General features: G+C 34.5%; 3 protein-coding genes across 3 annotated transcripts; 2 read left to right on the top strand and 1 right to left on the bottom strand.

The window, feature by feature from the left end:
- Positions 1–430: 430 nt before the first annotated feature.
- Positions 431–4149, top strand: LOC145619550 (gamma-glutamyl peptidase 5-like). Its single transcript, XM_081674265.1, has 4 exons — positions 431–986; positions 3185–3340; positions 3460–3627; positions 3772–4149. The coding sequence occupies exons 1-4, from the start codon at positions 582–584 to the stop codon at positions 3874–3876; spliced, it is 834 nt and encodes a 277-aa protein (XP_081530391.1). The 5' UTR covers positions 431–581; the 3' UTR covers positions 3877–4149.
- Positions 4150–6774: 2625 nt separating this feature from the next.
- LOC145619167 (dynamin-related protein 3A-like) lies at positions 6775–19106 on the top strand. The gene is made up of 20 exons (XM_081673798.1): positions 6775–7313; positions 11318–11600; positions 11699–11727; positions 11813–11914; positions 13231–13299; positions 13409–13468; positions 13569–13682; positions 13902–13950; positions 14040–14149; positions 14326–14418; positions 14526–14618; positions 14696–14833; positions 15405–15518; positions 15601–15696; positions 15884–15926; positions 16055–16200; positions 16288–16434; positions 17439–17491; positions 17589–17688; positions 18363–19106. The coding sequence occupies exons 1-20, from the start codon at positions 6948–6950 to the stop codon at positions 18639–18641; spliced, it is 2484 nt and encodes an 827-aa protein (XP_081529924.1). The 5' UTR covers positions 6775–6947; the 3' UTR covers positions 18642–19106.
- A 570-nt stretch (positions 19107–19676) lies between these two features.
- Positions 19677–25221, bottom strand: LOC145620816 (GATA transcription factor 17-like). Its single transcript, XM_081675532.1, has 10 exons — positions 24834–25221; positions 24098–24184; positions 23883–24016; positions 22932–23033; positions 22673–22787; positions 22521–22577; positions 22090–22158; positions 21607–21675; positions 21009–21089; positions 19677–20089 (listed from the first exon to the last, which is right to left on the bottom strand). The coding sequence occupies exons 1-10, from the start codon at positions 25101–25103 to the stop codon at positions 20003–20005; spliced, it is 1071 nt and encodes a 356-aa protein (XP_081531658.1). The 5' UTR covers positions 25104–25221; the 3' UTR covers positions 19677–20002.
- Positions 25222–25980: the final 759 nt, after the last annotated feature.

Below are 25980 nucleotides of genomic sequence, written 5' to 3'. Positions count from 1 at the left end.
ATTAAATTTTAAGTGTTGCAATTAATACGGGACAGAAAGGAAAATTGATGTAATAAGATTGAACATATATTATAGCTCAAAAAATAATTTAATATGTTTGAGAACAACTTCTAACAATATCTAGCAACAAATCATGGTAGAGGACAAGCTAGGAATAAAAGTTTTCTTTGTAGCTCGTATTTTAATATCTTCTCAAGACACTTGTATACATCCCAAAAGATAATGATACGGAGTAAAGTTCATTCTTCTTATGTATAAGTCACATTGTCATCTTTCTCGACCCCATAATAATTAAACGTTACAAATTAATTAAAAAAAAAAACCCAATAGAGCCCACAAAATATTAAGAATAAAAAAAATAAAGAAACCCACCTAAGATTGATGCCAGATCAACAAACAAATAGTCATCAAAGCCAGTTATAAAAGCCCACCTCTTCTTCTCTTTTCTTGCATCAAAAAAATTAACAGAGAAAAAAAACTAAGTTATTGAAGGGGAAACAACCATTCCCTAGCTTTCCCCTTCATCAAATCCCCAAACAAATTAATTAAAATCCCTTCTTTTCAATTCCCTTCTCCAAAAAATGGTGAATCTGATTCCCAAGTCCCCAGAAAATGAACTGACAAACGATGAGTTAATAGAGGAAACAAACAAGGTATTAGGGAAAGGGAATGGGAAAAAACAGGGGAAAAGGTTTGCAGTATTACTATGTGCAGATGATTCAGAGTATGTAAAGAAGAAATACGGAGGGTATTTTGGGGTTTTCGTAAGAATGTTAGGGGAAGAAGGAGAAAGTTGGGATGTTTACAGAGTAGCAGGAAATGAATTCCCTAAAGAAGAGGAATTAGAAATGTATGATGGTTTTGTTATTACTGGAAGTTGTAGTGATGCTCATTCTAATGATGTTTGGATCTGTAAACTCGTTAATCTACTCAGGAATCTCGACTCTTTGAAGAAGAAGGTTCTTGGCATCTGCTTTGGTCATCAGGTAATTTTGTTTTTAATTTTTATTAATTGTCATTATTAATTAATTAATTTGTTTTTCGAGATATGGTCAGAATCATGCTGTTGATGTGTTGATACCATAATTGCAGGGACGTGTCCCCTACAAATAGTAAAAATAAAAAAATTAAAAAAAAAAAAAAAATCGTTAGTGCAAAACTAATCATGTGATCATTTATAATGTGACTATTGATTCTGAATAGAAAGAGTAATTTTTTCTGTTAGTTTTTGGTACATTGCCTAGGTTGTGGAGTAACCAACGCAAATCAATTAAGTTAATTTAACTAGTTTAGCTAGAAAGAGCTAGACGTGTGATGAATATACTTTCAATTGATATAAAATACAGTACTTGTATTGTTTAAGGCAATTGACAGTGCTACTAAAAAAAATGCGTGCATCAGCTCAATTTGCGTTGAGAGCATGTATAGAGCAGAAATTTGTTTAAGGGAAGAATAAATTTGGTGTTATAACAGATTTTAGACAAATTTTAAATGATTTTCTTGCTGTAATATGGGTAAGTTGACGCATAATACCTAACCATGTTGAATAAGAGTGAATTCTATACGTTACATTGTATTATACGGAACATAAAGTAGCAAGGCTTGTAGAATTTACTCCTAATGCATTTCTTTATTTTAAAGGAGTCTTTCACGTTATATTTTAGGCTAGTGTATATAAGGCCGAAATTTATCCACTGTTATTACGATAATTTAGCACTTTTGCATTTTACTCCGTCCATTAGTTATCTTCTCTCCCTCCCTTCCTTCTCTAATTAAGCTATTCGCTAAAGGACCACGAAACTCTGTTATACTCGTGGTCCAATAATTGTACAAGCTGATGAGTTGTTACTTGTTAGGGTAAATTGGAGCCTCAATATTGCTACGTATATTGTATGAAAATGGTCTGCCACTTTCCGTATTGCGTAATAACGTATTAGTTCCTCTATCTATTAATTAAGTGGTAGTACATCTGTACATACATCATTTTGAAAAGCGTTCTTAGCTTATTAAATAATTTACAAAGTATACGTAGAATATGTGTTCAGATCCAAAATAGGCTAAATTAAATAGTCTTAGACTCTTGCATTATATTCTTAAGTCTTGCATACTGTTAGTATGATAAGTAGCTTCTAGCTTAGTGTACCAATTATTATGAATTGATAAGATTAATTTTGCGAGTTCCACTTAATATTACATATTATATAATTATAAGAGGGAGAAAAAAAAAATCAAGTGGACCTTGTTAACGAAGCCGTATATAATTTTTAATTTTTGATAATTTGATATTACTATATTAGTGGTGTAGATTTTGTAGCATGAAACATGAGTGAATTAAACGAGTCACTTTCTAATATTGTAGGGTTAGGCCGTTAGCAAAGTCTCTATCTATCTTACTGGCTCCTATATACATGGTGTTTTTTGGTCACAAATATGATAACACATATCTATGACATTTTAATTTTTTCATATTTTCGTAGAAAAAATTCTCATGCTTGTACATACAAAATGTACATTTCAATATATTATCATATTAATATTATATTAATTTCTTCTTTATAGAGATAGCTAATTATAAAATATGAAGTACATACAAAATTTCTTCTTCTTTATAAATAACTTTTTTTTGACAAGCAATAAATAAATAACTTTGGGGTATACAGTATCAATCTAATTCAAATTCATGTCGGCAAATTAGATCTTGTAATTTGACTTGCATTATTAAAACACTATTGTTAATGGTTTTTAATTGCTTACTTGTTCTTAATTAATTTGCCAGATACTAGTGGGTCCACTTGCTTTCTATGAGCATTTATAGAACAAAAAATTATGGGCTACTTGCTGGATTTCTAACCCTAATACAGTAGGAGAGGAAGATTATTGGCACTCATATTTTTAAATACTACTCGTACATCGGTTTGTGTATCATTCACTTTTCACTTCCAATTTAATTATCGTTGCAGTATATTATGAACGATAAACATAGAGAGTAAAACATAATCATAGTATATTCCTTGATAGAGAAGATGTTTGTGCGAGTTTAGGATTTCTCTACTCGGTATAAAGTATGAAGGAATATACATTCTTCTCTATCATTCTCAATTTACAACACCAAGTATACATTCTTCTCTATAGAGTATACTTTATACTTATGTAACAAACACTTATTGCTTCTTGTGTTGAGCAGATATTGGGCCGAGCATTGGGAGGGAAGATTGGGCGGGCTAGTTCGGGCTGGGACATTGGGCTTAGAACTATTAATTTCTCATCTTCATCAAATAAACTCATTTCAGCTCTCAAAATTCCTTCTACGCTCAACATAATCGAATGCCATCAAGATGAGGTAAGTAGTATTAAAGAAATAATAACTATACTAATTGCTATTAATTAACAAAAAAAATATATCAGTCATTCATTATAATTTAACTAAGGTATTTCATGTAATTTTTTGAAAAAACATAGGTGTTAGAACTTCCTCCCAAAGTTGAAGTGATAGGTGGGTCCAACAAAACTTCGGTTGAGATGTTTAGATATGGTGATCATATGATGGGCATTCAAGGTCATCCCGAGTACAACACGGACATTCTTCTTCATCTTATTGATCGCCTACTACAAAAGAATTTTATAGTGGTATGTTAATTGACATTTTACTTCTTCGTTTCATGATAATAACCTTAAGTATTTAATTACTCCGTAACACTTAAAAAGGTGTTGATAATAACTAACTACGCGTTTATGGTATAATGGTGGCTAACTATTGAATGTGATTGGCAGGATGCTTATGCTAATGAGCTGAGGGCTAAGTTCATGGAGTCGCGTGATCCGGACAAGGAAGCATGGAGAAAGCTGTGTGTCAATTTTCTTAAGGGAAGATTGTAGTTATCAAGCCATGATTTTCATGTCGTAGCAAAATTAAATAAATTAGTGAGGGAAGATCGAATTTGTAGATGTATATATTTGGTGTAATGAACTACGTACTTACTTGATTACTCCTTGTAAGTTGTAACAAGTATGAATTAGTTTCGAGGAATTAAAATGAGACCAGGTCACCAATTTACCATTTGGTGTCGCAGGTTACTTAGGGAGTTTTCTCTGATTCATAAGTGTAATATCAAATTATTTTGAAAAACTTACCTATGAAATTTCCAGACTCTTAGCTTGTTATCACAACGTTAGCCATATATGAAAGTTTCTCATATTCTTACCGTACTCTTTAAACATTCTCAACTTGACGGCTATATAGACTGAGTAAGTTTGAATTTTGGATACTTTTATACTTCCTATAAGATAGATTAATACGATGCATTGCATGAAAAAAATTCTTTAACTTGTGCATAATTAATTTCACTTGTAAGATAAAAGTGGTGCATTTATTTGATCAAGTATACCTAATTATATGACCAAGTCATTTAGATTAAGCAAGGCAAACTTGAATGGTCACTATAATATCGTCCAAATACAAATTGTTGGCTTTGATTGCATTAGCTTGCATGCTTTAATTTGACATAAATTGGTAAAAAATTTAATCAAAGATTACGTTGAAAATGTGACATGTGCATCCAAACACGTACGGAATGGAATAATAATGAACGTATTGAAATTGTCAATTTCCCCAATTAATAGCATTATATCACCATTATGTCTATTTTCCATTCTAATTAAGACTAAGCATCACTTAATGTAATGATTATGAATAGGTATAGTAGTCAAATTTCTAAAAAAAGTCCTAGTTTTTGGCCAATTACAAGCGTTGAAATTTAATATTGCATGGTCTTAATCAATATTCCTTTAGTCTACGACCTTTTCATCTTCATTTGTAAATTTGAAAAACAATTTTTTATAATATATATATGTTGTGAATATAATCTATGGATTGAAGGGAGGCTAATAAACATTAGACTCAGTCTCTTATGCTTCAATAATTAATTCATTGACTTGCTCATTGAACACTGGTTTTCTTTCATAATTTCAAAGTTTCAATTCCTTTTTGTTTCTTTTGTTTCGTTTGAAAGGTCATTCTTTGCAGAGTCTACTGGAATTATTGAAATACCACAAAATTTAATAATCCACAAAATACATAACTTTTCGGTCATGACTTTTATTGTTGATAGAATGTGACTCCTTACCATATCATATCTGGAGTGAATAATTAATTAATTACGACATGACTATATCCACCATCACATACTCTCCCTCTATGTGAATTTTACCTAATTAATTTGACGTGTTTCTTTATTACATCATTTGTTTTTAATATGATTGCAATGCAATATGCTTCATAAACACATACGGAGTATTATGATTCTTTTATTTGTGCTCAAATTATTTTAGCTAATTTAATTATTTATCTCATAATTAATATTACACATGTCATTTTATCATATCATTATAATTATTAGGATTACTATGCATCAGATGGTGTAGTGATCGAATCCTAGACTTTTTATGTAAAATTGTTGCCTAGGAATCAAATGCACATCAAATGATAGGAATTGATGGAATTTTTTGTTTGTTTTAAAGTGGGGGCGATCAATCGATGACAATGATGGACATTTGCAAGATCAACTTTAAATATTGGTAAATTACTTGTAATCCATTGTCATTTGTTCCATCAAACATACCTACATACTTAGACTAGCTGTAAAACTGATGATCATCATTTGGCTGAGCTAAAACAGCCCCGACAAATGAAAATATGGTTAAAATCTTTGTCCTTAAACAGTCCAAAAGAATGCAAGCAATTTTTGTTCTTACTCACGTTTGAACGAATACCACCAATGAATTTGAAAGAATGAAGAACTGAATTATGGGAAGAGTGAGTAAGGTATACACTATACAGGGCCGTCTCAAGTATTTAGGAGGTAGGCCCTGTGCTAATTTTTAAAATTAGGCCTTTTAAAAAATAAAAGACAATTTGATTTGAGGTATACATCGTAGATTTGAATCTTTAAGTTAATAAAAGAAATTAAATAAAGAAAATTATCAAGGAAAATAATTAATTATTGAATTTTTACTTTTTAAGAGGGGATAACTGCTAATTTTCATGGATTCAAAATGGTACTTCGTAGTTGTAACATTTTAAAGGTAATTATTGCAATTTGTCAAATTCCATTAATGGGGAAAATAAAGAATAGTTGAGTTCTAAAAATAAAACAAGTTAGGGCCTGATCTCTTCAGCTTAATTTCAGTTCAGTTTAATTTAGCTGAGTTTAGTTCAGTTCGGTTCTTAATTTTCTTTTCTTATAAACAATATAGTTCAGTTCCTACTTTCCGTCTCTCATGAGCAATTCTGTTCAGCTCAGTTCAGTTTAGTTCCTAATTTCTTTCTCTCATAAACAATTAAGTTCAGTTCAACTAAGTAAATCATAATAGACCCTTTATTAAGGACCCTGTGCCGTGGGCCAGGATGCACATACTAATATTCGGGACTGATATAATATAAAGTTATATTTAATAAATCAAGTTCCGCTAAAGCAATTATTTATGGAAAAAAAGTTACTCCTCATTTGGCCACTAGCAATTTTTGTACGAGTACTGCTTTGTAATTGTAACTTGGTACATCATTTGAGTTCCATGATTGCCCAAAAATATTCTAGGGTTGTCCAACACATAGTGGGCTCGTAACACCTAAGAAGCACATAATCACATCTCTTTTTCGTTGTTCCCTCCCAAACTCAAAACGACACCCATATCAACCAAAAACGACACCCATCCCTTTCCTCCACCCCAAGAAATTGGCGAAACCAAAAATCTCCTAAAAAAAAAAAAAGAAAATCACAGTAGTAACACATCACACATTCCTCCCTGAAAAATTCCTAATCTCTCTCTTTCTCTCTCCTCTTTCTTCTTTCTTCTTCCTGTAAATTTTTGAAAAACCCCTCTTTCTCTCTCTAGGGTTTGTTTCCATTTCAATCGATCGATTTCTCTAACTTTCTCTCTCCTCACCTCCAATGTCATCAATGGCGGACGATTCAATCCCGCCGCCATCGCCACCACCGTCTACGGCGTCGTCGTTAGGGCAGTCGGTGATTCCGATAGTGAACAAGCTTCAGGATATTGCGGCACAGCTTGGAAGTAGTCCTGCGTTTGATTTGCCGCAAGTCGCCGTCGTTGGAAGCCAAAGTAGTGGTAAATCGAGCGTTCTAGAAGCGCTTGTTGGCCGCGATTTCTTGCCGCGAGGTTGCGATATTTGTACTCGTCGTCCGCTTGTGCTTCAGCTCTTGCAGACTAAGAGGAGTGATGAGGAGTGGGGAGAGTTCTTGCATCTTCCTGGAAAGCGATTTTATGATTTCAATGATATTCGGAGGGAAATTCAGGTATATTTATGTTTCTTTTTGAATTTAGTAATTTTTTTGTTATTTTTTCGTGAGAATTGGATGTTTTGATTTGCATTTTAGCTATGTTTATGGAAAGTGATTGGTAAATCATTTGTAGAAGATGCGAATTTGAATGCTTAATTTTGAAATTGAAGTCATTAGAATTGTATGAGTAAGAGTTGAAATGCTGCATCATAACCTGATTTTCTTTGATTGATAACGATAATGGCAAATGATTGATAAATCATGTGTAGAATGTGAATTTGAATGCTTAATTTCGAACTCGTAGCCATTAGAATTGTATGAGTAAGAATTGAATGTTGCATATTCTGATTTTCTTTGCCTATTTATGAGGACAAAATGAATGTGACTAATTTGTGAATTAAGGTATTAATTAAGTGGATAGAGTACAGTTTTGTTTACCTGATGGTTTTTTCGAAGCAGGATTGCCTCTTTAGTGTTATTACCCTGTATGAATGTCTGATTGGAAGAATACTGAATACAGGTGCAATTGGATTTAACTTAGTGAAGTTTTGAGGCTTATTGATCAAGTTACATTTAGTCCTTTAGTTCTTAGTAGAGTGTTTAAACTAGTGTTGGGAGGTGTTGATATTTTTTTTTTTGTTTTTGTTTTGGCGTGGTCAATTTAAGCTTTTAATGGTGGTAAACAATGGTACTATGTGCTTTGGGGTTCAAACCTAGTGTTTTGCATAATGGTTAGTGACAGCAGCAAGTATGAATATTACGTGTAGGTGGAATGTACCTGAAAGTATGTCTTCTATATGCGTGGTTGTGTGAAAGGCTTTTGATGTGTTTTGGATGAAAGAACCAAGCAATGGACAGGTCTTAATAGACAGCACAAAGGGAAATATTTATAAAGAAATAAAAATTTGTCATATTTTAGATTTACGAGAGTGTAAATCTAAGGTAACATTATATCTTACTTATGAGCGCAAAGCAAGACTAAATTGGAATCAATGGTCAATGTTCACACACAAAGTAAAACCACTTGTACACCTTCAAAAACTAACATTAAATATTACTTAAATTAAATATGCATGAGCTCTTAGAGAGTTTGGATTCAGGATTTACTCCTTAAGATATCTATACTGATTGGTAAAACCAAGTTTCCTTATAATTTTGAGGATGGCATTGTTTAGTATAGGTTGAAAGTAGTGGTAATTTGAATGACATTCAGTGGTATTAGGATTTAGTTCTTATGATCTCTATTGATTGGGAAGAGGAATCAATTTGCTACTTGACGCTTTAATTCAGGATGTGAGATGATTCTCACAGTTTGGGCTTCTACTTGCTAGAAGGAAACACATATGACTCCCTTGCTAAGGTTATAGGTTCAAGAGGCCTCATGTAGTATTTTTTCATTTCCTCCTTTCTTAAATATGCACTAGTCAGTAGTGAAATTATGAACAGATCAATCTATTGTAGTTAGCTGGTACATGCTGTGTACTGTTGCTGTAAAGTGAAGAGTTTTTATTACTACTATTTTCACCCTCTTTTTGCATCATATTAAATTTTCTCTCTCCTATTTTAGTTTTTTTCCCCTGTTTTTATTATTATTTAGGAAATTTTGACAATTACCACCTTCGGTTATGTCCATTTTAGCAATTACCACCTTCTATTTTCAAAAACATCAAAAGTTACCACCTTCTTGCCTCCCAACTACCACGTGACGTCATTTTGGGCTCATTCTTTCCATTTCCTCCCTATTTCTCTCCCATTTCTCTTCCATAACTCGATTCTTACCTTCTCATTCACTTAATTTCCCCCAAGAATTCAGAAACTCTTCAATTCACTCCTCTAAATCAAAATTGACGAACAATTATTGGTGGTTTGGGGGAAAAAAAGTGAAAGGGGAGATGAGAATCCAAATAGGAATGAGAAATGTGAGGGAAATAGGGAGGGAAGGAAAAGAATTGACCCAAAATGACGTCACGTGCTAGTTGGGGGGCAAGAGGTGGTAACTTTTGATGTTTTTGAAAATAGAAGGTGGTAATTTTCAAAAAAAAAAAATAGAAGGTGGTAATTGCTAAAATGGACATAACAGAAGGTGGTAATTGTCAAAATTTCCTATTATTTATTGCCAGAGTAGCATTTACTTGCTAAAGGAACTTTGAAAAAGGCTGGATTTTTTATTTAGTAGCTTTTTGCATTGTCAAATGCACATTTATACCGATTAATGGTCTTCTTTTTTTTGTTCTGCAATTGAAATCATGCAAGGACTCAGTTTAGAGAGCGTCCGTTGGCCTTTTTTTCATGGCACTAGGTATTGATGTCTTGTTGATGAGACATTCATTGGAGTCCTTGTCAATGCTTTTTTTTTTTTTTTTTAAAAGTTCTTTGGAACTGAATTTTGTATATGCATGGGTCACCCCATCTACAATAGGGTGAATCAGGCCGGTGGGGGGGGGGGGGAGAGGGGGGAGGTTAAAGCTATGGGGTCCTCAAAGGAAATTTCAAATTTATATAGCCACGGCCAAAGTTTTGGATGAACTATTTGCTCATGGTTAACAAAGGGCCGATGTTGCTTGCAACGAAGCATTAGGCTACAACCCTCCCATCTTACAAAATCCTGAAAAAATGGAACTTGCTATTTTAAATTGCGGAGCACTCTCAGCTCATTCCTTTTAAATGTATGATGAACATTTTCATGGAAATTTTAACGAACTTGTACAACTAGATTGGCCTGATTATGTTCCATTCGTTCTTCAGAGTCTCCATGCATCAGATTGATGCGATCAAAACTTTAGTATGACATTGACTTTAGCCAGTAGAGTCGTCTTGGTTTGATTTTTTAAATTATAGTTATGTTGATACAATTGTCTGCTGCATTGTGTGAGTTTTTTTAAGTAGAAAAGGAAAATGTTTAGTTTTAGAGTTTATGGTTGTGCATTGTTGCACATTATGCTTCTGTCCCATTCTATTTGGAGTAGTGTATAAAAAGTTGCACCTAGGCGCCAGGCGATTAGGGTAGCACCTATTTTGCTCTAGGCAAGGCGCATTCAAAGAGGGGCACCAGAAGCGCATATAAGAATATTTCTCTAGCTGTTTTATACTGTGCGCCTGGCGTACCGAAGCGCGCTGTAATAGACTAATAATCTGACTTTGTATTTCTGATTTAACAAGGCAAATGAGTAAAGATTAAAGCTTGATGTTTGATGGATAATGGAAAAAGATGTTACAAAAGATAGGTTAATAGCTTTAGGCTATCACTCTCTAACAATGGCTTTAGACCATAACTCTCCAAGGGTTCCCAATGCAAATTTCTGCCTATCTTCGTGTTACTACTCTCTACCTATTTATACTACTTAGCTAAGCAAATACAACTTTAATTGCTACCTTTAATAATTCATGTCTTCATCCCTAAAAGCCAACACAACAACTACTGCAGCACTAAGGTACTGTATCTAACAAGCCAACACAATGACTACTACAGCTTTAAGGTAGTGTTTCTCCTTGTGGTGGCGTGTTAGCCTACCCCTTTTTTCTGCCACTTGCTGCCAGAGGGCCAGTGTGAGGATCAGGTGGTGTGTTGGCCTGATTCGTTACACGTGCCCAAGGTGCACCTAGGCACAGCAGTACCTTTATTGCTCTAATTCGCCTGGAACTTTTTTATTCATTGATCTGGAGGACCAAGGTTAAGATATACGAAGTATATTTTCACCTCAAATACAGCATACTGACCAGATAGAACCACTGTCTACTATACACCTGACCTTCAGCTTTGATGTTTGAAGATAGCCATCTTGTTTGCAGCTGGTTTGTTTTGTGCTCCACATTCTGTAACATGTTCACATGTATATTCTTAATTAATTAGTTCAAAGAAAATTTGGTTGGTATCACTCCTTCACCTTGCTGTTGCTCTGTTTATATTCTCTACTTGCTTTAATACCATATGTGTGATAGCTCTTAGAATTGGCCTATACTAGTAGGACTGGAAAAATCTAATGACTAATAATTATGATTATATGCTTTTTTTATTGCAGGCTGAAACTGATAGAGAGGCTGGAGGAAACAAAGGTGTTGTTGACAAGCAGATTCGTCTGAAAATATTTTCACCTACTGTTCTTGATATTACTTTAGTAGATCTCCCGGGGATAACAAAAGTTCCAGTTGGTGATCAGCCATCTGACATTGAAGGACGAATAAGAACCATGATAATGTCCTACATCAAAATCCCTAGCTGCTTAATATTAGCGGTCACCCCTGCTAATTCTGATCTAGCAAATTCAGATGCCTTACAGATGGCTGGCATTGCAGATCCTGATGGTAAGTTAAGCGAAAATATTTCTTGCTCATTTTTTTTTAATCAATCAACTTGTGACTTTGCAACTATATTCATCAATTTTTTGGCTTTTTTTGGGCAGGATATCGAACAATTGGTGTAATCACAAAGGTGCATAGCATGTTAGATAGTCTATTTTACGTTAAATGATACCGTGATATCTGCTAAGATGTTGGACTCTTTTATGGTGTTTCAGCTAGACATTATGGACAGAGGCACAGATGCTCGCAATTTTCTGCTTGGAAAAGTTATACCACTACGACTTGGTTATGTGGGCGTTGTGAATCGTAGTCAAGAGGTATATTTTACTAGCATATAGTTTGATGGCTTTGACCATATTTGCAGAAACTATGCTTTAAGAATTCTGGATGTTTGGTCCATTCATCTTGTCTTATAGAGTTCTATATATTGCCAAATACTCCTTATTGTTGGGAGGATTAGTTATTAGGTTCCTGGACTCTTGGCTTAAGGATTTGTTTTTAATGAATTCTCAAAAATCATGTTTTAAGGAATTTTATTGCTTTGAGTGAAATTTAGGGGTTTTTTCAAATCAAGTTTTTTGCATGTTTCAGCTAACCCTGCTTTTGCTGCAATATGCTGTATCTTTGTTGAGCTGAATCAGAATTGTCTTAATTCCTCATATTGGTGGCAGATAGTGGATGATTTTGCCAATGAAATGGTTCATAATGATTTGACGAGGAGCCAGAAGCAAACAAATTTATTAAGATTGACATTGACATAGTCATATATTTGTAATTTACATGATAAAAAGGCTAAAGAACATAATATGGTGTAGTTAGAATGTGATTGATGAGCTTTTAGAATGTGGCTGTATGGGGTGGTTAATTGGACTGAAGAGGACATTACACGAGAATTGTTTGTTAATTTTAGGCGTAACAATAACTTATTGTGTGAACCGGATCTTGCTCTCTGGACTCTTTAGAGGTGAAGCTTACCATACTGCTTTACCCTCAAGGTTGGGATTGCACAGAACTTTCAGCAAAGTAGTTTTGGACAATTTCAGTGGAAAATGATGGTGGTTTTAGTGTAAATGTGGAATTAACAGCTGTAATGATAAAACTATGGATGATTAATGTAGAAATAACGATGGTGCTGATTGTAAGAACGAAAGACAGCATATTTTATTTAGTTAAACACATATTGGGCACCCATTAGTGGTTATGATGGGCTGCTGTCTTATGGAGTATATATCTGCGTCACTAAAGGTTGTGTCAGTTATGTGAAATACCAAACAAGTTTTGTAATGGCTGCTAACAATGCTCATGCGTGGAACAACTTTATTCAAAGCATGTATCTAAAATTCATCTTTGTCCTTGTTAATGACTTGATGTAATTTGTTGTTTGATTAATAAGGTTAGTTGAGTTCGTTGACTTGTATTTGGTCTGTAATTGGTTCCAAAAGTAAGGAATATTTCTTTTTTTTTTGTCAGTTCTATTGATAATGTCTATTGCATTCAGGCATTACTGGAACACCAGACTTTAGTTGCTCCATGTGTTTGATCCTGCGTTATATAAAGTTATATTATTTCACAGCTTTCTGTTATCAAGTCGATTATATTTTTTTCATCACTGTGCTGTGTCTTATCAAAACAGGACATCGCGAACAACAGAAGCATAAAAGATGCCCTTGTGGCTGAGGAGAAGTTTTTCCGTAGCCGTCCAGTATAGTACCTCTACCCTTTTGTACTTTTACTCATTTTGCTTATTTAATTGAGTTGTAGGTATATTTCATTCCTGATCTTTCTTTTGGGATTTCACTTGGGTTATGCAGGTGTACAATGATATTGCGGATCATTGTGGCGTTCCACAACTAGCCAAAAAGTTGAACCAGGTAAGAACAATTTAGTGCTACTGTATCTTATCTCTGATATATTTGGGTTTTAAGCCTGATGGTTGGGTTTCAATTATTTATTTATTTAATCATTTTGAAGATTCTAGTACGACACATCAAATCAGTTCTTCCTGGTCTGAAAGCGAATATTAGTGCTCAACTTGTATCTGTTGCCAAGGAGCATGCCAGCTATGGAGAAATTGTTGAATCTAAGGTATGATCATTATGTATCCTGATTATCTGTTGGAAAAGCTAGAATATTCACTATCACTTGGTTAGTTTGTTTATAATTATGCAGGATATCTTATAATATAGCATTGGATTGCTGTTGGAATTTCTGCTTCAAATTAGCAGTTAGACTAAATGTAGTGGACCTATAAACTTGCATGTTGCTAACTTCTACTTAAATGTCCTTGCTTTTCGTTGTTGCTAGGCTGGTCAGGGCTCTCTCATCTTGAACATTCTGTCTAAGTACTCAGAAGGTAGGTCTGCTATATGTTTGTCTGTACATACATCTTATTTACTTTCTTGTTCATAGTTAATGCTTAATTGGTAAGATTTGTTTGGACAGCTTTTGCTTCTATGATAGAAGGGAAGAATGAAGAAATGTCAACATCTGAGTTGTCTGGTGGTGCCAGAATTCATTACATATTCCAATCAATATTTGTAAAGAGTTTAGAGGTTCAAATTCTGACTTTACTCCTTCCCTCTCTTTTTGGATTTCTGTTTCTATTGTTAATGTTTGTGTCTTTCTTGCTGTGATTTCCTGTTTGAAAACTTATTTTTATCTAGTCGTAATTTCAATTAATAGAGAATTTTTATCAATTACTATATATTATTAATAATCTTTATTCTAGGAGGTGGATCCATGTGAGGATTTAAGTGATGATGACATCCGAACAGCTATTCAGAATGCAACTGGTCCTAAATCTGCATTATTTGTTCCAGAAGTAAGTTCTTAGGTTTGATTTCCTTTCAAGTGTCCTAACATCAAACATTTTCTTATTATTTTTTTTCTGGCTTTGAAACTTTTTGGATTTAACTGTGGAAAATTTAGGTACCATTTGAAGTTCTTATCAGAAAACAAATTGCTCGTCTGTTAGATCCAAGTCATCAATGTGCGAGGTTTATATATGACGAATTAATAAAGGTAGTGAAGTTTTTCTGTATCATCTGGCTTATAATAAATTCCAGGTGCTAAAATGTTATAGAAAATTCTTCATGTAGATGAGCCATCGCTGTCTGAACAGTGAATTGCAGCGCTTTCCTTTACTTAGGAAGAGAATGGATGAAGTCATTAATAGCTTCCTGAGAGAAGGCCTCCAACCTGCTGAGGCAATGATTGGGCATATTATAGAAATGGAGGTAATTGCTGCTAAAAGAGTGTTAATTATTTATCTTCAATTCATTGGGTATTTTCCTTTTTCATGTTTGTAGTTGTCTCTATTTGTATGTGCTTCAATTTAAAATTTTTGTGTACTACTATTAGTGACTTCACTTCCTGTAGTCCTTATTCTTTTTGTATTGGGTGATCTGTAAAGTGTGTTGCTTATTCTTTCTTGTACACTAGTCTTCGCTGAGGATTATCTGTCAAGAGTAGGGTTGCTTAAGTGGAAGCTAGATTGGAGTCTTATCTGACTTACTCTAGTTTTTTACTTGCATTAGTGATCACTGATTAATTGAGTGCTATAGAAGAATAATCTAGGCTATCTAGCTAAACAGTTTGATCTGCTCTGTTACATAGCTTATGCTATTACTGTTGTTACATTATTAAGATAATATTCATCATTTCCTGTATTAAAGTTAGAGCCACCGTTTTATGTTAAACGTATGGTAAATAGTTTAATACATCTACAGAGGAGTAATTTGCTAGTGGACTAGATCAAGCCCCCAAAAGTCCTTGTGGTTAGACTAAATTCTTGTTTAAATTTCTTAGATGGACTACATAAATACTTCACATCCTAATTTTCTTGGTGGAGCCAAAGCTGTTGAGGTTGCTTCTCAACATATCAAGTCCTCAAGAACTTCAGTATCTATCCCAAAGCTAAAGGTATCTGTCAAGCCACAGTTAATCAATGAGTTAACGTTTATTTATTTATTTCATTACATAGTTGGTGCATATTGGCTATTAGGATGGTGGGGATACAGATAAAGCACCTGCATCTGAAAGGACCATCAAAACACGAGCTATTCTTCCTCGAAATACAAATGGAGTCATGACAGAGCAGGTATGAAAACTCAGACCTGACTATATCTGCAGGGTACTAAGTTCCATTTTCCTTTTCTAGGTCATTTAATTAATTAAAATTAGATTGTCACAAACTGATTGGCTAGTAAGTAGATTGAGTAGTAAGTACTACAGAGTAACTATTTACTTGCTTGATGACTTTATTGCAAATTTTGTCTGATTGACAGAGCATTCGGTCTGTAGTTGACAGTGAAAAGCCTGCTCATCAGGGTAAGATTCTACCCATAAATATTACATTAGATACTTCAACCTAGTCAAATTGAAATAAGACAATAGTTACCTTGTTCAGAGGAAACCATGGGTTTTGTGAGTTTGACATATAGATAATGTCTGGACAGGAGGTGCAACCAACTCTAGTTGGGGGATTTCATCAATTTTTGGTGCTACTGACAACCGCATATCTTCTAAAGAAACCAACATTAACAAGGCGAGTGAGCCTGTTCATATCTTGGACCATGCCTTTTCGATGATACATTTGAAGGAAGTAAGTGTTTTCTAAATACTGATAATGCTCCCATTTTTGCTTTACTTTGTCTACTTTGAAGTAGTAATTTACTTTTCTGTCTTGAAGCCACCAGCAATACTAAGGCCTGCAGAGACTTGTACAGAGAATGAAGCAATTGAAATTGCTGTCACCAAATTGTTGTTGAAGTCATATTATGACATTGTCAGGAAGAACGTGGAAGACTCTGTGCCTAAGGCGATCATGCACTTCCTGGTGAGATCTTGACTACCCTTAATCAATTTCCACCTAGAGTTAGTTTTTCCTTTTGCATCAACTCTAATATGGTTGTAGATGTGTAATTTTTTAAAGTTTGTAGTTTGCATTTGCTCTCTTAGCTATATGTGGCTTTGTGAATCATATAGACATATATAGCTGTAATTTGGTAAGGATCTACCTCTAACCTAATTTATAAGTTTCCTTCCTTTTTGGTGTGTGGGAGCTTCAATCTTTAGTCTATTAAGTGGAGAAGAGAAACAGGTGGATTACAGATTTGTCGTTTTTTGTAGACTTTTATCTACTTCAGATGCCCTTGAAAGTCCTGATTATACAATGGTTTGGTTTGGGCATTGGAGTATTGGACTTCTGTTACTTTGTTGTACTAGTTTGGGAATTCACTGCTTTAAATGGTCTATAGGCTGCTAACAATATGAGTTTCCTTCTTCATGGTATCGCATCGATGTGGTATACACCATCCATGTACCACATGTGGTTTCCTTCATCATGGTATGAACGTTATCATTTCAAGGATGGTTTAAACTATGTCTGGGAGTGCTTTATATCTCCTATAGTGCTTTGGTTGAAGAGCTATACCAGCATGAAAAAGAACACTCAGTGGCCTTGCTTTTATAACTCGGTCAAGTTGGAAAATCTAATTAATTTACCTCAAATTTTTTACGTGAGTATTGACTGTTGAGTGAGGCTTCTGCAGTTCTGCTGGCCTACTTTGAGGTTGTTCTCTTCCAGAAAATATATTTAATTGAAAAAATATAGCATGTTTGTTTATTTTGCAGTGACTTGAAACATAATGTTTCCTAGTTTGAAATATGAAATGGACTATAGATTGTAAAAGCTGTACTTCAGTCTGGCTTTTCTGCTTTATTATGGTCTACTTATACTTTGGCATAGTAACAACAGCTAGTTGTAAAGTGGGTTATTGGCTTATTGCTGTCATTATCATTCTAGTTGATATATGATTTTGTTATATGAATATTGTGCAGGTAAACCATACCAAACGAGAGCTTCACAACGTGTTTATTAAAAAGCTCTATAGGTAAAATTGAAGCTTCCACAAATTGTTAATAACATATAGCAAAGCATAAAGATTTATTTTGAATAAACCTGATGACACTGATTTGCTCATGATACAGGGAGAATCTTTTCGAGGAGATGTTGCAAGAACCTGATGAGGTTGCAACAAAAAGGAGGCAAACTCGAGAAAAATTACGCATTCTCAACCAGGCTTTCCGGGTAAGTTTCTATGAACATTAGGAAACCCTAATAACTTGTACATTTGGAGACATTATCAATATGCCTTTGATGCTGTCAGTATTTGCTTAATAAAATTCTCTGTGGATGTGTGTGATGTTTAGGAATTGTTGATATGTTTTTCAAATTTGAGTAATTACAGCATAATTTGTCTTTCTGTGTGTGGAAACTTTGAATTAATGCTTGTAAATAAATAAATAAATGGACTTTCCAAAAAATGTGATTCAATTTACAGTCCAGTGCTTTAAAGATTATTAAGTGGCATCAGGTTTTTTGTTTTCTGGAGATGATCATCATGAATTGCACTTAAGAATTTTGGTAGGCACAGGAGAATTTTTCGTTATTTGGAGGTTATCATCATGAATTGAAGTCTATGTGGTCCTTGCTCTGTATAGGATGCCCTGTTTTTTTTTTTTTTTTTTTTTTTTTTTTTCCCCATGTTTTATTCATGGCTGCCAAAATGTAATCAGCTACTTGTTTTTACCTGTATGTTTATGTGTTCTTGGTCTCTAAATACTAAGTTTGCAAATTTTCGTTGTCTGTCTACATCCACTTGGAACTTGACGAATTTCTTCAGCTGTTAGTGTTGAGAGGATGAATTTCTGTAGACTTCTAAGCATAATTTTTCGTCTTGCATTCTTGTTTTTCAACTGCAGGTACTTGATGAATTGCCACTAGAGGCGGATACAGTTGAGAAGGGATACAGTTTAGGTACTGATGCTACTGGTTTGCCAAAGTTTAATGGGCTCCCGTCATCAACGTACTCAAACAGCAGCCATTCAAGTGATTCCTATTCGGCCTCTCCTAAAACCCACAAGTCAAAAAAATCATCCCACTCAGGTGAACTACAATCACCATTTTATGGTAATGCTGATTCTAATGGTGGTGGTGGACGTAGCTCTCTACCTGGTTTGTATCCAACTGTCCATATGTAGTTATATGGTCAGTCTACTCAATCATCCCAATTTCATTCATTTCTATTGGTCTATCCAGTATCATTGAATCTTCGGTGAAAGAATTTCATAAGAAGCCTTGCACTGTTTTGTCAAGTTTCATTTTAGTGATATTAAAAGTAAAATGAAATCCGCATATTCTTGTAACATATATCCTTATAACAGCCCATTTATTTTTTCACTTTTGGCCTATCAGTCAAACTGGTTTTTTGGTGCATTTAATTTTCCGTCATATCATATTTTTGTCTTAGTTAGTACGTTTAGCGGTTTAGGTATAATAGAGGGAATGTTCTACCTCTATTCAGTTTTGCCATACTAATAATTTGTTTGTTTGCCATTGAAAGAAGATGCTGGAAGTATTGATGGAATGTATATTCTGAAGTCCTGTAATTGAACATATACTATTGCATTGAAACTATTATACTTTATGGTCTTTATGATTTCTTATTAGCTAGTGTCTTCACAATTTGCCCCTTATTTTATCTTTTAAAAACTTTGCAATCCAGGTAAATGTAATTTAAAAATTGTTTTCAATAATCACGTCTTGATACCCATTGTTCGGGTTGCAAAGTGGGCACTAGTACATACGTACATGGTACTGAAATCCTTGAAGCTGACCATTCTCTGAGGTACCAAAGTGCTTACTAGTTCTGAGTATTGTGATGTTAGAGTGCAAAGCACTAGTTTATATTGATGTAATGGAATGCTTCTTCCTTTCCATGACTAGCTCTTGCATGGTTAAGGCACCTTTCCTTTAATGAGTCCTTGTGAAACCTAAAACTCCCATATCACTTGATTTTTACAAGCCCTTCTAATAAAAAAACATTCTAGATTTTGCATATCAGTGATATCACCGTTCCAGTTCTGAAATCATTACCTGAGGTTATAAGTGCCCAGTCTTGAGCTTGAAGGATCATCTAGATAGAACAAGGAAAAATACTCCACAAATATCATTACTTCATTAGGGTCCAAAGGAGATGCTTGCCTGTCTTCCTGCAAAAAATTACAACGGGGGAATTGGAGTAGAGAAACCTTGCTATATGCATCTAGCGTCAATGACCAAGAAACACCTGAAGCGGAAAACTTTTTCACAAACCTTTAGGCTCAGTATATTACAGGTTAAACTTGGTACGCAAGTTAATCTTTTGTTGTTACATACAGCCTTAAATCTGTTGTTTGTAGCAAGGGCAGATAGTCCTCTTACAAACAACAGATTAGAAAATTTGCTTCACAATCCTGTAAGTTGATGAGGTGTTAATAACTAAATAATTACATGTACCAACTCCTTGTGCAGTGCTTGCTGTCGTAACCCAAATGAAAAATGTGTTCCCAATAAGTTTAAGTCAGTAAAAAGCTCCCATTGACTCATCAAAGCCAGAAGGAATCTCAAACTCTGTTCCAGAACCATTGGTAACTTCTTCTATAGCCTCCTACAAAATAGAAGCAACTTCAGGTGGTCATTGATGGCCATGAAAACGCATAAACAACGATTACAAAGTAGTGTATGGGAGCGAAGGAGAAAGCACTGGACTTGTACTATATACAACAAAAACACAAATTACAGCACAAATTTCAGGACACAAGTTTGGTTGAAAGTAAGGTTATCCAAACTTCCACTCTCATCAATGCTCAAGAGCTGCAAAAGTGCAAAGTCTAGGTTTAGTTCACATACTGTTCACATATTCCCCCTTTGTTGTACGGAAACAACTTAAATACAGTAACTACTCCATCTAAAGTTCAAGTAGATCCAGTGATCCAAAAGTCACTAAAGTGTGGAAGGCTAATAGTTTCAACGTTAATTACTGAGCCTTCTCTCCCAGTTAAAAAGTTTTCTTTTGATTAGTTATCGTATTAAATATAAAAAAGAAAAAACTTTTTCAGAAGAAACTAAACCTTTTCACTAGTAAATAAACTTTTTCCTCATTAAAAGTAATCCCTCCCTTTCAGAAGAAAAGGCATCCAAGCTTTCCATTATTGTTGTTTATTTATAATACTGAATAGACAGCCAAGGTTCAATCTTGAAACGTGAATGCTTAGTTTAAAATAGTATGTATTACTTCAGTATCTACTCCGTATGGGAAACCTACTTTTCAAGCTCTATTTTTCCTATATACTCCTAATTTCAGATTGCCACTTCGATCCATAAATATGCCAACACTTCAAAAACCTATTTGGCCACATGGGGCACATTCTTTCTTCAAATCTATGCTTATTATAGGGAAATAACAGTATTCCTACTAGATGACGTCTAATAAACATCCTTAGTAGTATTTCATAATATTTTGTCAAGGGAGTTATACCTTCCATACGCATTCAATCACAAACGCTATTAAATGTAAATTGAACTACCTGCTCAGTAACACTGACTGATGCATTTTGCAATGAGACAGCAGAATCATTTGTTACTGCTTCGTCATTCTCCAGCAAATCCTGTACAGAAACAGAAAGTTGTTAGTACTTGTAAACACAATATCCAGTGAGATATCCAATAAACTATCCTATTCATGATACTGGCTCCACACTGAACTAAAGAAAAACAAAATGAAAAGGGGATTGTTTGCTGATGTGGTCCAACCTCCTTTAATGCAACCATGATTAAGCTTTTCCCTTGTGTGAATATGATAATCAAAACTAAACAAACAGGAGATAAATTGAGGACATTTTTTTTGAGTTTTGACACACAAGATGATCTCAATGAAGCGTGGTAATGATGTCATCAAGTTGCAGGATAACAGGATTAACTCAGGTTCAGAACCTAGAGTCAGACTTTCACTTGGTTACACAATCAAAGAGAAAAGAAAATAGGGCTGGCAATCTGGCATGAATCATTCATACCTCTGATCATTTATAAACAGCCTCGTTGCAGATGAACAGTTATGGTTACAAAAACCTATTATATACAAGCATCCAACCCAGAAAACCCAGATTTTCATTTAAGAATTTGTACCTGTTCATCCTCCCTCGTCGAGGTTTTTCCTGATTCAGAAGCGAAAGGCTTTGCCTCCTCTGGGCTTTTCTGCAGTTAGATTTTTATCAACATGACCCATGAGTATTTCAGGATGCAGGGCTTTGTTAACACATATATTCAGAAAAGGTGAACTTTTAGCATGTCCTAACAAGAAAATGACAATAGGCCAGCTTTTTAATTGGCCCTCTTATTGACTTATAACTCACTAAAGCCTTTAAGCTAAATTAAAAAAGTTATCATTTTTACATATTAACAGTGGTACCTACAGCAGACTAGAACAATGAAATCAAACAGTTCTACCAGTTCTTCAAACAAGCCAAGTGATTCGGCCAAGTTGGTTGCCTACAAGAACTGCTTATGCGCTAGGATAAATTCGCTCCCTAGCTACCAAATATTGACCTGGTAATTGGATGCAGATAGGGGGTGCTCCTTAATACTATAAATTGTAAAAGGAGATATTACCTGCGTTTCTTGATTGCCATAGGAACTGTCAGGCTCGATGGCTAGAGGCTTTACATCACTTGGAGTGTCCTGAAAATGCATCATCATGAAATCTAAATAAAGCATACTTACTTTCTCAACACAGGACAAAGGTGCATTAAGAACAGCTACACATCTCAACAGGATTCATGTAGTAATAAACCCAGTAATTACAACGTTTCTCCTCCAACTTACTTGAACAAGTTACAATAATAAATTAATAAAAATAGAAGATAAATTAAGCAGAATAAGTTAATATTAGAAAATGTTAAGCAAAATTTCAGGAAAATATTTCAAGCCCTCAATTAGATTACCACACCACTAGTCTCATATATCTAACAATCAATGCAGGATAAATAAAACAAATTTTACATTAAATACTAAAGAAAATGTAGAAGCTACAGATTACATACCGGATCACCCTGAAATGGTATAATCCTCCCTGCCTTTGAAAGATCTCTCAATGTACCCTAATCAACAAGCACAGATGTCTCAAGCTCTAAATATAAAAAAATTCATGACAACAAGTCTTAAGCAGATTGATGGAATAAAAAAAAAAATCCACCTTATTTGCCCACATAAGCCCACATGCATTACAAAGGGTTCTTGGACCAGATGGGCCTCTACGCATAGCTGGTGTAGACTTTTCATTGGTTCCACAGTGCTGACAACTGCGTGGGCTGTTTGGAAAAGCATGCTACTATCACTTAATAATAGAATACTTCACACGAATATGGCATCTTCCAATAACTTGCAAAGCCCTTCGGCCCTGCCCCGCAAAAAAAAAAAAAAAGGAAACGTTGTAGAGGTTGATTCAAACTTACACACATTCTGGTGGCGGTGTACCATCATTAGGATCCCAATTTACAGCAGCCAAGTTGTACCGATCCTTCAATGATACAAATTGTCCATTTTTCCGATGCATCCTATAAGATATTATTGGTACCCATATTTAGCAATTAGCATAGCACCATATTTTCAAATCACAAACAAAGCTTTTAAAATTGAACAATTTTTTTTATTTAAAAAAAAATGCTTAGCAACTATTTTAAATCGATACTCTTACTATCTTCTTCAACAGACACACCATATTCACATAGTCCAATTCATAAAACAGCATGATAACTTTAAGGCACTTTTTTAACCAAAAATTTTAATATTGCAATAGTGTGTTAGGCCCAGGTTAATGCATCCATCCCACGAGGGAAAGGAAGGGGGATTTCTCCTTTACATAAATCAACAAACAAGAAGCAACAATTGAGAGAAAATTCTTAAGAAGAAAAGAACATCCCAAGGTAAAAGCCATACATTGAAAGAGTAAGCCTATCAGGTAAGCCAATTGACAATTTAAATATTCTAAAAGTTGAACCCACAGTTTCTTGTTGAATAGAAGGCCATACCTATTTACTATCTCCAATTTCATTTTTGCATGACAAAGAGCAAAACGTCTTTCAAAAATATAGTGTAGGCGTATAGCTGCACTTACCACTAAAATGTTCAGCTCTAGAATGCGTGTATGTCCAGTAGAACCAAAACAACGATTCTAGGAGGAAACCACATCCTGACTTTCTATAATATACTTCATATGAAAATTTTAAAAGCAGCCATAATTCCAGTAATAAGATTTAACCCAACTAGTACTACTTATCACAAGCAACAACAGAACTAAATCTCTCGAGTGCATTAAGAAACAACAAAAACCTATGCTAGTCAAGGTTTCAGAGGGCAAAACGAAAAAAGTTCTTGATATGTCAAAAAGGACAAGAAAGGATCACCTTTGAGCAACTTCTTTCCGGCATGTGTAGCGAATTTTCTTATCATAGCATCTTTCTTTCCTCTTTTCTCGAAATCTAACCAAAGACGCAATTCTATGAGAGATTTTTTGGCCACATGAAGGATCACCTAGTGCCTGCATCATTTTGCAAGCATATAACCTCAATTAAATTGATAGAATAACATATAATTAGTACACACATCGCTTCGCTTATACCATATGATGCTGCTGGAGTAGAAACTCCGATGTAGGTACACTGGTGGATACGTCACGCCCTCCCAAGAGTAATAAAACAGCTTGCACCTGTCAAAAACCACATCACAAATTCACAACATAATCAAATAACCATTTGGAAGCCTACATAAGAAGTGAAATACATGCTCAAAGTTGCAGGTAAATCAACTTAAACAACTAAATTCAGTTTGTAAATTAACAAAATTACTTTTAAACTATCCAGAAAATCACATGATCAATAGGTTAAAAGTTGAATAGCTAATCTCACAAGTTCACTTCAAAAATCATACCATCAACATAAACTTCTTAAAGTTTACCAGACATTCATGCGATAACATTGCATACTATACTGATACATTCCAGTATTTCCACTGTTACGATCCAAAAACATCAACACCTATTTCTGATCATCAATTAATTCATTATTATATCCACTGTTTAGACAAAAATAGAATGACAATTCCAAATCATCCAATTCATTACTTCGAAATCCGAGAATGTCTATTAAATGTCTATTATACACTCGAGTGTGGTACGCCTACCTTCGGCTCTACCTAAACGAGCTAAAAAAAATCGCCTCGAGTTTATTAAACTCTAGGTACACCCCGGTGTATAATCGAAATCATTTGTTGCATGTACTTAGAATCACTAATTCTACAATTTGCTTCCAAAAACACAAAATCAAACCAAAAAAACGAACGAGGAGAGAGAAAATCACCTTATCAGGTGTAACAGCAGGGAAAACATACACTTCGCCTTCGAACGCGATTGTAAGCTCACTAGTTCTCCTCCGAATTAGCGAAGATGAAGATGAACACCTCACTGCAGCAGCAGCAGCAGCAGCAGAAGAAGAAGCAGGTCTACTCGCATTACCAGGAATCGCTATGCTAACATGCGCATCTTCGCCGGCGCTGAAATCGTCGTCGTCGTCTTCCTCCATAATCGCAAGCTGATTTTGATCTTCGAATTGCTTCGTTGATACCTCCATTACAGCAACATTCGAAGAAGCATAAATCACTCTGTAAAACCCTAATTCTCAGGAATTTGGTTTTTTTGAGGAAGACGAAGAAGAAGAGAGAGAAAGTAGAGAGAGAAGTAGTGCTAAAAATGGATAATTATAAATATATAAATGAAAAAAAAAGGGGGAAATTAGATTTTGTGTTGCAGAGCAAAAAGTCGTTTATGAAGAGACCATTTTACAGGTTCTCAAGGGACAATTTTCTGATTTTTTTTTATTTTTTTATTTTTTTATTTATTATTTTAAACTCTTTTTTTGTGTTTATGGGCATATGGCAGAAGGAAACAATTGACTAAGCCTTTGACTCTTTTGTTACAAACACATTTGAAAAATAAAATGGAATGTACATTTAGGGCCTGTTCACATTTACTTAATTTCAGTTCAGTTCAGTTCAGCTCAGCTCCAATCAGTTCAGTTCAGTTCAGTTCAGTTCAGCTCTTAATTTCCCTCTCACATAAAATATTCATTTCAGCTCAATTCAGTTCAGTTCAGTTCCAATCAGTTCAGTTCAGTTCAGTTCAGCTCCAATCAGTTCAGTTCAGTTCAGTTCAGCTCAATTCAGTAAATATGAACAGGCCCTTAATTGTATGCTTGTATTTGTGGACTTAATGAGTGTTAATAAGGGGACATGGGGTAGTACTTAAGCCTTTTATTTTGGGTGCAAATTTAAGATTTTGAAGGAAATGTAGGGTGTGTTCTATTCACCTGATTTTCACTGATTTGAACTTATCTTAATTTATCTGAACTTATCTGATAACCTGAACTTATTAGACCTTATCAAAACTTATTTTAGTAGTAATTTATACTTGAGTAACCCTTATCAGAACTTATCTAAACCTAATTGAAC

This window comes from Chenopodium album, chromosome 27 (genome assembly GCF_948465745.1).
Source record: "Chenopodium album chromosome 27, dcCheAlbu1.1, whole genome shotgun sequence".
In the NCBI taxonomy this organism is placed as follows: Eukaryota; Viridiplantae; Streptophyta; class Magnoliopsida; order Caryophyllales; family Amaranthaceae; genus Chenopodium; species Chenopodium album.
The sequence above is the reverse complement of the archived record's forward strand: the minus strand, read 5'-3'. Positions and strand labels throughout refer to the sequence as shown.

Excerpts from the sequence above, each read along its gene's own strand:
- LOC145619550 (XM_081674265.1), top strand. The coding sequence starts at position 582 with ATGGTGAATCTGATTCCCAAGTCCCCAGAAAATGAACTGACAAACGAT. Across the intron at positions 3,341-3,459 it reads TCGAATGCCATCAAGATGAG|GTGTTAGAACTTCCTCCCAA; the intron begins GTAAGTAGTATT and ends GAAAAAACATAG. Across the intron at positions 3,628-3,771 it reads TACAAAAGAATTTTATAGTG|GATGCTTATGCTAATGAGCT; the intron begins GTATGTTAATTG and ends TGTGATTGGCAG.
- LOC145619167 (XM_081673798.1), top strand. The coding sequence starts at position 6,948 with ATGTCATCAATGGCGGACGATTCAATCCCGCCGCCATCGCCACCACCG. Across the intron at positions 13,300-13,408 it reads AGTTTTTCCGTAGCCGTCCA|GTGTACAATGATATTGCGGA; the intron begins GTATAGTACCTC and ends TGGGTTATGCAG. Across the intron at positions 15,519-15,600 it reads TATCTATCCCAAAGCTAAAG|GATGGTGGGGATACAGATAA; the intron begins GTATCTGTCAAG and ends ATTGGCTATTAG.
- LOC145620816 (XM_081675532.1), bottom strand. The coding sequence starts at position 25,103 with ATGGAGGTATCAACGAAGCAATTCGAAGATCAAAATCAGCTTGCGATT. Across the intron at positions 24,185-24,833 it reads CTGCTGTTACACCTGATAAG|GTGCAAGCTGTTTTATTACT; the intron begins GTGATTTTCTCT and ends GGTTTTTGACAG. Across the intron at positions 21,676-22,089 it reads ATGGCAATCAAGAAACGCAG|AAAAGCCCAGAGGAGGCAAA; the intron begins GTAATATCTCCT and ends ATCTAACTGCAG.